A 10,921-nucleotide genomic window follows, 5' to 3' on the forward strand; every position below is an offset into this window, starting at 1 on the left:
TGCCAGATTTACTATCCCTTCCCATTCCTCTCCCTCTGAGCATTAAAATGCACAAGCTCAAACATGCACAGGACATGCTGGAATAGTGCTGTGTGGATCAGTTCGTGTTTCCCATTTACAGAGCCAGAGCCGTGTAGGAACACCACATTATTTTTTTCAGTGCACACACAACAAAAAGCTGGCACTGTCAGTGGATATTCATCAATTTTGACAAAAAAGTGTTTTGGATTAGAACTTCTGACTCTAACTTTAGGGGACAAAAAATATCAGTTCATGAGGTCTCCACAAACAGCAGAAATCAATGCTTCTCTATGGGTGTAATTAAGTTTATGTTTATATTGGCAGGTTGTCTGCCCTACAGTCATCACCAGCTGTGCTTATAGATTACCACTACATCACCAGTCACACTGAACGTCACACCGACTCCCACCATCCACCAACCTTCTCTGCGTCCTGTTCGAACAGGCGGAGCTGGAAGCACTGATCCAGCTGGAGCTTGCGCACGTGCCAGGCCTGATGGAGGTGCTGTCGGGTGGAGTGCAGCTTGTCCAGCAGCTGGGTGATCCGTGGCACCAGACCCTGGGTGTCGGCGTTGCACACCCCGCCGCCACTACTGCTGCTGCCGCCACTGCCGCCGCTGCTGCCGTTGCGGTTGGAGAAGGACTCACTGCTCTGAATGCGCTGGAGCAACCTGGAAATAGATTTAATGTGTGTGTTAATGTAGAGGTTGCTGTAAATCGGGTTTGCTCTTGTTTCGCATTTGAGTTAAATCTGAAAATTCTTTTTGATTTGCAAAGACAGATACCACATCAACTGCTGGAGTCTGACTTCCAGAGTTCACAAAAATCCTACCGGTTTTTGAGATTGTGTGGCACCACGTACGTAAGGAGAAACTACAGAATTTTGTTGGGATTATCCTGCCAAAGGGAGCAGAGCACCACCTCACACGATCTCACGGGGAAGGAGATTTAAACAGAACAGAGACTGTGGTGCAACAACTTGCTGTAATGCTAAAAACTCTTGCAGTGAGAAAAAACAAAAAACAAAAGCAGAAGGCTTAATGAGTCTGGATGCGAAAATGGTTGGGGGGATGCGGTCAACATGGTTTGTCTACTCTTCAGCGAGAAATGATTAACTGTCAGTTTTAATACCTGTGGTTTAAGTTACTCTCAAGGGTTAAAATGTTTACCGTTGCTTGGCAACAACATCCACGGCTTTAGGCACTAGTGTAAATAGATTTGTAATTCTCACGATTTTCGAATTTTCACTCGTCAATATCAAACAAATTTGATGTTACTCCTCAGATTACCAGATTATCTGGGCGGTACATCAGGTCAGAACAAGATCCCAGATCAGACCTCTCTGCCAATTGTTGGGAGAAATTAATTGTGAGTAAATCAACTTAAAACTCATGACGTCTGAGCTCCACATAACAAATATGTTAGTAAGAAATTCCATTGATAATGCGCAGGGATTGGATCTTAAATTCCTGCAAAAATGAAGATTATTTCTTCTTATGTTTAGATTCCAGCAAGACAGAAAGTCTATTGTGATGTAAGCAGAAACTTATTTTTCTTTATGTTGTTTTCTTTATGTATGGATTGTTAATGCCCTTTAGAACATGACAGGCATTCTTACTGTTGACCAGCTACAGTCACTGTCCTCAACCCCTGTGTACTTTAAATTTATTTTAAATATTAACACTATTATACTCTCAGTTTCTGGATGAAAGTGTAAAGTCTGTTTGTGTATTTTAAAATTTGCATATGTCTTTTCCTTCAATCAACACCTTAAAAACACTTCTTTGCAGATTGTGCAACAGTATGGACAGAGAAAAGCTAAAAGGAAAAGGGATTTAAGCTTCTGTTTCTCTACTATTGATTAATTATCTAAACTATACAGAAAAGTTAGAAGTGCATTTTTATTTATTTTTTTTTACCTCTGTCCTTCAGTGTCCAGCTCCTCTATCGGCGCTTTTATGACTTTCTTCTTCAGCGTGGCGTGTTCTTCTATCATCCGTCTGGCTCCTTCCAGGTCTTGGGGAAAGTCTTTCCTCGACACCGTTTCTTGCATCTCCTCTAATCGAGCCAACATCTGGGTGGCGTGACCAGAAAACTCCTCAAACGCCACACGCACCTGGAAAAACAAACACACGAACAAAACACCTGAGTAAGAGACAGAGTCCCGATCCCTAACAGTCGACTGTTTCAGCCACCAAACAATCACATCTGAATGAAGAATCCCGCGTATAATTACACTCCTGTTGCTCGTCTGCATTTAGACATCGCTGAGGATTTTAGGGATCTCGAGACAGACTGAAAGATCAGGCAGTTAAACCTCGACTGACAGGACGGCTGGGACGCTCTCACCTCTATCCACTCTTCATGGTTGTAGTCCAGGCTGCCGTCGAAGTCGGCCGTCAGCTGGGAGGGGTCCACCACTTTCGTCAGACCCTCTAGTGACACCATGGTGGTCTAATGAACAGAGGGTGGAGGAGAGAAAGTCGAGAGAGAAAGAGGGATTGAAGCGGTTTTAGGTGGATTTAGGCTGATGTCGGTCGTTTGAGGTAAACGCTTCTAATCTCTCGTCTCCTCCCGCTGTGTGTCTTTCCTTCCTGCAAGGGCCGTTGCAAATTGTGACACTTACCAACTTCTCTTTCCAAAAAACTTGCAACAGTTTTTTTTAATCAATCAGAGCAGAGTTACAGAGATGTGGCTTTTAGCGGAAAGCCCTGTAATTAATAACTTAATACAACCATAATAAGACTTAAGCGCATTTTATCCTCTTCATCCTGCTAATTCAGCTCACTGCAGCTTCACGATACCATAAACATCTACCAAAAAAAAAAAAAACACTTTTCACAGAATCCACTGAGTAAAACACTCCTGCACGCTCAACGCGTTGCCGTTGTGACTTCTAATCTCAGAATCGAACACTTAAATCGCTCTGGCACTGTTCCTCTTTAATCACCTCTCGTCGTCTCTCACTTTAGAGTTTCGCAAAAATTCAAATCTTCTCCACACAGCAACTGCATGTTACAATATCAATTTCAGAGATACAGCGAGGAAATGTCTTCCTGTTTGGTTTCAGTGCCTCTGTGTTTCTGCTAAGCCACCTCCGCACAACACCCCCACACACATGGCCAGAGATGGATGGAGACGGAACGATAGGCTAGATGGGCTTTGTGTAGGCCAAACAATGCAGAGATGCACTGTTGTCCTTGGGTGAAAATGCACAGTGGCTTTTGCCAGGGGAAAGTACTGATACCGCCATGTTGGCCGTTGTTGTTCGAGTTAATTGATTTGTACTTTGTTGAGCGGTGACAGAGACTCGGTCAGGGCTGTTGGAGAAGAGTTTCTCTCCCACCGCCCGAACCGCACGATTTCTCAACAATCAAAATTGAGGTTGCAGTCGCCTCTCTGCGCTCCGGCTCGCTGCTTCCTTTGCGCCTGAATTGAACATGAAGGGAGGAGAGAGGAACGGAGGGGAAACATGTCCTACCTGGGAATGTTTCACTACACCAAGCGAGGAGAAAAACCCTGATACACCGAAACGCACACCTGCTGCAGTAACACCTACATGCTGGACACATGTTTGCTGTAAATGTAGCCCCAGCAACGATCCTGTATGAAATTTACTTAAACAGTGCGAGATGAAAACTTTATGCCAATTTAAATAAAGCACACAATATGAGGTCAGGTGGTGGCTTACGAAGAGAGGCGCTTTACAAATACACGCATACAAATACACATGCAGCGTATCAAATCAATGCCCGTGTGACATGGCGGGGCAGCTTGTGGAGAACTGCAGCCTGCCCTGCGGCTATTCTTCCTATCAAATAATCAATACAGTGTCATCAGGCCACAATGAACCTGTGTGTATATGAGCATGTGAGCAATCACAGCAATTTCCACACCACCAGCGCTCAATCTCGCAGCTACAGTCAGAAACTAACGGGGAAATATTCCACTCGCTGTGTCAGAGACGTATTCGAGCACACGCTGTACAGAGTAAAAAAAAAAAAAGCAGAGGCTCCACCTATATTACAGTACATGACACCATGTAATATGAATGAGAAGCTGATCGTTATCATAGTGAGCAAGGTTGTTTATTGGCAGATCAAACAGGCATTTTACGAAGCAGGCTTCAAATCAGATGAAAGTATTTATATTTAGACCGAGTATTTGTAAGAGCACAACAGCGCACATTTAGGTGTCAGTTTATAAATATGAGCACAAAAATAAGCCTGTTCTCGTGAATGTATCGTTTAAACTTGCTGCGAAAGCGTGCTTTACCGACAGCATCACGAAAACTCGTCATCGTGATCTGCTGTGTGCCGTTTTCGGCTGAAATGTGATGAAATTTTTTTTTCCTCCGGTAGACAGCTGGCTAGTGATGTACGCAACCAAAGCAGAGAGGAGAGGAAAAATAATGAAATGTGCTGACAATGAGCAGCTCAGAGGAGGGGAGGAGGGGAGGGGGCTGGACGCGGTTGTTATCGCAGCTCAGCTGACAGAAAATTGTGGGAAAATGGCGTTTTTTAGTACTTTTGAAACATGTTACTTCAACATGCTGAATAGAAAATTGAGACACTTAAATCTGGGAGCTTTTAAAAGTCATTACAGCGTGTTTAAAATGTACTATAGCAGGTTTATCATTAACTGAGCAGCATGTAACAACATAATAGAAGTTTTTAGTGATGTGAAGATTTAACTATGCATCCTCACATCTTAACTGCTCCCATGACTCCTGCTGGGTTTTAAATTCAACATAATTTGTTAATTTACATGCATTGCTGCCATGCATGTAAATATCGTGACAATCCTAAACAAAACAGAACCTGCCATTTTAATTAACACTGCTATACAACTGTTGCTTCTATCATTCAACAGGTTAAAAATCATGCTTGCAACTTTGCATTTTAACAAACTGACATTACATTATTGTGTAACGGCTTTAAATGCGCCACTGTATTTGAGGATCCAAAGGTTTCCACTGTCCTACCTCGAATTCAAACTTCGAACTGCCGAAGTTGGTCCTCTGCTTCTGCCAGAAGTTGTCTGGTTTGATGATGAGGGCGACGTGGATGCAGGACGGGAACGACTCCTGCAGGATCTTCAGCAGAGGCTTGATGCTGTCCCACTTGGAGCCACGCATATCAACAATGACCGTGAAGCCATGTTTACACACCTCCTCGCTGGGATGGATGGAGATGGAGGTCAGCGAGAGTGGGAGGAATTAAAAGAGGAGAGATGCGAGGGAGGGAGGGGCCGAGAGAGAGAGAGCGAGATTGGAGGGAGTATAATCCAGAGATAGAGGTGACAGATGACAGGCGTGGGAAAGGATGAGCGAGGGATGGTGGAGGGGAAAGAGAGAGAAAGGAAAGAAGAGGGTGATGACAAAAGGAAAAGAGAGAAAAAAAAAAAAAGGGAGAAAAGCGGAGAGAATCAAAACAAACAGTGAGATGACGCATTTTCTATACTGTGAGAAGCCTACGCAGCAAACACACATCCCACACACCCACCCACGCACAACGACACACACACACACCCACACACAGAAACCTGCGACGAATGACTCACAAATGTATAAATATAAAAATACTAATCAGCACATTTGTGCATCAGCAACCTCTTTCCCCTGTGGTGCTCTGTTCGGGCCGACACTATCATCACATAACCACACAAACTATATCTGCACACCTGAATCTAAAATCTGCGACACTTCTCCAAGATGCTGCAAGAAACACAATTTCTCCTTGTCATTTAAGGAACAAACTGTTTTGCTGCTCATTTGGCAAGTCCTGCAACTACTTCTTTAACTCACAAACTTGGATTGCTTCTTTTCCTTGTAGTGATTTTTTTTTGCAAAAGACAAAATGTTCCTTCTTTGATCCCGCTGTCACTCCACACACTATTTTAACATCCTTTCCTCCTATCACTGCATCTCCAAATACCTCCATCCTTTTTCCAAACCTCTCCTCTCTCCCTCTCTGTAACAGCCTGTCAGTAGATGGCTAGTGTGCAGCAGTGTGCAGATGTTGCCTTTCCCAAAATAGAACACCTTTGGTCACCAAAAAAGCACACAGTTATTCTAAACATATGCAAAACATGACTGGATGACGGTAAGCTTTTGAATGCCCGGAGGATGTAAAAAAAAAACAGTCAAACAGGATCATTCACAGTACATTAAAACCACACACACACACACACACACAATGTGGTCACTCAAACAGAGATGAGAGCAGACGGAGATGATGGACGGTTTGAGACATATGGCGGGAGGAGAAGAGTGCCGGGTTAAAAGGACGGAGCGGTGAACAGAGAGGTGGAGACGAGAAGATATGTTTTACCTGGGAGGTGAGGAGCTACTCGCCCACAGTAACTACTGCTGCTGCCGCTGCCGCTGCTGCACTGCCTCAGCTACTGCGACACTTTGTTTTGCTTTCGTACACACACACACTTGCTCGCTCCCTCGCTCGCTCACACACCTCCTCACACATGCGCTCTCCGTCGCTGTCAGTTTTAATCCGCCCTCCCCTCCCCCTCTCTATTCTGCTTTCTGTCTGTTGATACCTCTCTCCCTTCCTTCATTGGCTTTCTGTTATACGTCCCCCTCTTAACTCAGGCTTTCCCTCTCTGTCTCAGCATCTCTTCATGTCTCTATTACTGATTTCTGGCAGCCGAGGAGCTGCAGCAAGCAAACCGGTCTTGAATTATTACTCTCTCCATTCCTATCTCGCTCATCACATGCTCCTCTCAGCCCCCTCACGTGTTTGCTTATGGAGTCTCATCCACTTGTGTTCAGGCACTTGCTTGTTCTTCATAAAAGGAAAGGGAAAAACACACACACAAACACACACACCACAGAACGAATGTAAAGGATGTGTCACCTGGGGATGCCGGCGAGGTACGCGATCAGTCTCCTCAGGTCGTCCGTTCGTATTCTGTCGTGGTTGCTGCGTGATGGAAAAGTTAACACTGGACCGCCACGTCTGTCTCTGCCACCTGAGGCGAAATATGTACAGAAATAAATAGAGTTAGAACACGTGTATGTTTCTGATGCGATGCACAAAGCTGCCACTGAGATCTATGATACACAATGTTCTTCTGAGCAGTGGATGAGGAAGGGCTTTTCAAAATTACCTGAGGCTTATATCTGTACCACTAAATCTGCAAAAAAATCTGGCTGGAGTATAAAAGGCATTACAGCAACAAGTTAGCTAATCTGATAAATGAGTGACTGGCTCGACAAATATGGGAGCCTGCTAAATCAGAACGCCCTTGGTAAAAGATTTGCACTTGATATGAATTATTATTAGCTCTGCTGGAAACCCAAAATGAATGGGAGCGTGAGGCAAACACTAATAAACCACAGCGCAGAACATTTTAGAAAGGTTGTGTTTTTTTTGAACAGAGACGAGGGATGATTCAGGCAGAGAGGGAACTTCCAATTTATTTAACATATAACAACACACATCAAGAGCCTCCCTGTGTGTTGTGTCTGCTGAAAATTAGGTGTATCTAACCGACTGACGGTAATGCTGGAGGCATCGTAGTTTGCATACTAAACAAGAAGCACAGCTGAGCATGATGGTTAATCCATTAGTTTTTGAGATATTTGGTCATAAACTTGATGAATAACCTGAAGTTTTGACCTGTTTGTGGTGCTGGATGAAAAGTTGAAGGATGCCTGGCAAGTAAAGGAATCCCATCGAACAGGAACATAAATGTCTTTATCAAATTTCAAAGTAATCAATCCAACACTTGTGGAGTCATTGAGGACAAGTCCGGATGTTTTCAAAGCCGGCAGGATATGTCGTCCAGGTACCACGGAGGTCTGCAGAGAATCTTGTGCGAATACATCCGATAGATGTTGAAAATATTTTACAGGATAGGGGAAACTTTTGACTGGCTGGGGGCACGAGATGAAACGCCAGAGACCATCAAAGCTTGTATGAGTCATCCTTTAGGGAGCAAAAAGATCCGTAGAAAATGTAATGCCATTCCATCTAATGTTGTTGGCTGCAACTGGCATCATGAGAAACGTGCTGCCACTGTGACTAAAAATCATTAATATAAATCAAATTGCAAGCATGCAAGTTAAATGTGTGCATTTTGAATGCTGTGCAGAAAGTAGGGCTGCATTTCAAAATGCATACTTTTTGCTTTCAGTATGTGCTACAGCTGCCTTTACAAAGTACATACTGTTGCATTCAGTATGTAAACAAGTGGGACACATTACTTAGTCATAATATTGCACCTTTGACCGTCTTACTCATATATCCGTTGCAGTCTGTGGTGCGAAATGAGCCATCATCTGTCTGCGCCCAGACACTGTGATGTATGTGACGCATCCTCCGCTACACAGAGGATTGTGGGTCAAAATGGCCAGAAAAGCAAACCGGCTTACGTGCTGCAACATGCAGCCAGATGTAGTCGGACATCCAGGAATTTGTGGCTAAATGCTTTTGACACACCAAGTATTGGGACAAACTAAATCTTTGTCATCCAGCATAGCATGGATCTATGTATCGGATCACATGCAGAGCGCGACAGCCGTATTTGACTGTGTGCATGTTTACAGTATGTTTATCTCTGAGCCTAAATCCAACATTTTTAGTGTTATTTTTTGTCATTTTAAATGGTAGTTTTGTGACATTTATCATTTCCAGTATATATTCAAGTAGAGGAATTATGAATATCTGGTACTGTAATAATATTTTGCTCCTACTTTCTGACCACTTGCACAAGCACAAAGATGCTCGCCTCACGTTGGAACTCGTAAACACAGGCTGACTGCGCTCAACCCACAAATTAGTGAGTTCAGTCGGGTTTGCTGTGCGCCTGTAGGCTCGACCCGGCTGCTCAGAGGAGAAAATCACACGCTCACGTGGCAACAGGCATACATGAGAGAGGGCGAACATGGCCGATTTATTAAGGGGCCAGATTCCGGATAATAGGCTTAGCTCATTTACCCTCCTTTTCACCAGTGGCCCCTCCCTCTACCTCCCTCCCTCCTTCATTTCAAAGCCAATTACTCCGCCAGCGACTACTATGGGATGCGGTAGCCGGCAGTAAGTCATCTCCATGGCAACGCTGCCCCGTCTCTCCCTCTCTCAATTTCGCTGTTTGTCTGAGTCATTGTCCTCATCATTGTGTTTCTACCTGTGACCTTCGCTGCGACACACAATGGGACCAAAGAGGAGGCTCTAAACCACGCACACACACACACACACACACACACACTCACGCATACTCACACACACACTCATTAAGACACATTTCACTTTGTTTTTCCATTTGATTCCATGGAGACCTACTTCATGAGTGTTCTTCCAATGGCATTTGTGTGCACATAGATACATGTGATAATACACACACACATACACACACACACAAACACACACACTCACACACACACTTCAGTCGTGCCAGAGAAAACTCACAGGAGGCCGAGCTGGAGATATGGACTGCCAAGAACATCCAGCAGGATTATTTGTACAACACACAAAAACATTATTCATCTTGGGTGTGTGTGTGTGTGTGTGTGTGTGTGTGTCAGACATGGCTGAGCTTCCCTCGGTGGGGGCAAAGACACAGGCAGCTGTAGCTCTCTGTTCTACAGTCTTGCTGATACTGGTTATACAATGGAAATCAGCGTGCACGTCCGTATCATGTGTAGTCTGTGTGCGCATGTATGTTTTCAAAGTTGGGTCAAAGGGCTAAGTGTCTGGGCCTCAGTCCGACCTCACGAGTTTTTACAGGGAGAGTGCACAGCTTGTTATTGTGTCCACACTGTCTGTGTGTGAGAGAGAGATGAAGAGAGAGAAGGTGCTGTAGGATGTGCACAACTCAATACCTGGTTACTCCATGTGTTCATATACAAACTAAGGACTTCGTGTTCTATCGGCTTTATTTGCCACAATGAGACAGTTGGGGTTGGCAGATGTGACAGACTAGACAAACACACACATACATACATAATCTTACCTGACAGAAAGGCAACCTTCTCTTTGAGGATGGGAAGCACCTCCATTGCTCTCATCTCCTCATTTCGCCTGAAACCTGAACGGAAAGAGAACAACACAATGAATGGAAAAATAAGATGTCCTTTTCTCCCTGTTCTGTCCTTGTCGATGAGCCGAGGCCTTTCTTTTTTTTCCCTTTTTTTTCCTTGAGGGCAGATTATGTGGGACAGAGCAGATTTTGTCCACTTGTAATCTGGAGATCTGCAGCGTTTAAACACAGGGGATTGAGCCCCATTTTGGATTGCTTGCATCATGAGGAAAAAAGTCATTAGGATTCTCTCTTGCACACACAAAACACATGTAGTCCAAGAGGAAGCCGAGAGACGGTGGTTGGAGAACCAGCAATGGTGAGACAAAGTGAGGCCAGACACAGGGGAAATTCAGGGGAAACAGAGAGCTCTCACAGCTCTTTCTGTAACAGAGGTGAAATGGGGTAAAGAAACATTAAACGCCACAGGCCACTTCATTTCCCATCAGCTAGAGTTAAAACAAAACACCATAAAATGCTGCACAAATTAAGAGGGTTTCCACATCGTGAATGGCTGGTGAATTTTCACATTTACCAAGAAGTGCTGAGCGTAGAGAAAAAAAAAAAAAGCTGTATTTATGAGGATTAATCAAGAGTGAAAGCTAACAAGACTATGAGCCGGCGGTAATGCCAGAGAAGAGCATATTAGTGTTGTACTGACAGTGACAACACTAACAGGCTGGTATAGAGCGAGTTTAGTGTTTGCCATCGGAGTTTTTAGTAGGGCCAAACTATATCACGTTAACACAATGTGCGCAACAGTTAAATCGCAAGAAGTGTAATGTGAAGCTTTGATGCTTGTTACAAGTTTTTAAAAAAAGCTTGCACTGCTCTCATTTTCTATGACTAATATAGAATAGAAG

General features: G+C 44.1%; 1 protein-coding gene across 5 annotated transcripts in view; it reads right to left on the reverse strand.

The window, feature by feature from the left end:
• trioa (trio Rho guanine nucleotide exchange factor a) overlaps nt 1–10,921 on the reverse strand; it is a 90,088-nt gene that overhangs the window by 43,093 nt on the left and 36,074 nt on the right. For all 5 annotated transcript variants that reach the window (XM_008295163.1, XM_008295162.1, XM_008295161.1 and 2 more), the window contains exons 3-8: nt 9,993–10,067; nt 6,893–7,007; nt 5,005–5,197; nt 2,370–2,474; nt 1,940–2,136; nt 442–691 (exon numbers count right to left, since the gene is read on the reverse strand). In XM_008295163.1, coding sequence (XP_008293385.1) covers nt 442–691; nt 1,940–2,136; nt 2,370–2,474; nt 5,005–5,197; nt 6,893–7,007; nt 9,993–10,067 — 935 coding nt within the window. The remainder of the gene's footprint in view (nt 1–441; nt 692–1,939; nt 2,137–2,369; nt 2,475–5,004; nt 5,198–6,892; nt 7,008–9,992; nt 10,068–10,921) is intronic.

This window comes from Stegastes partitus, unplaced genomic scaffold, assembly GCF_000690725.1.
Source record: "Stegastes partitus isolate 25-593 unplaced genomic scaffold, Stegastes_partitus-1.0.2 Scaffold1026, whole genome shotgun sequence".
NCBI classification, from domain to species: domain Eukaryota; kingdom Metazoa; phylum Chordata; class Actinopteri; family Pomacentridae; genus Stegastes; species Stegastes partitus.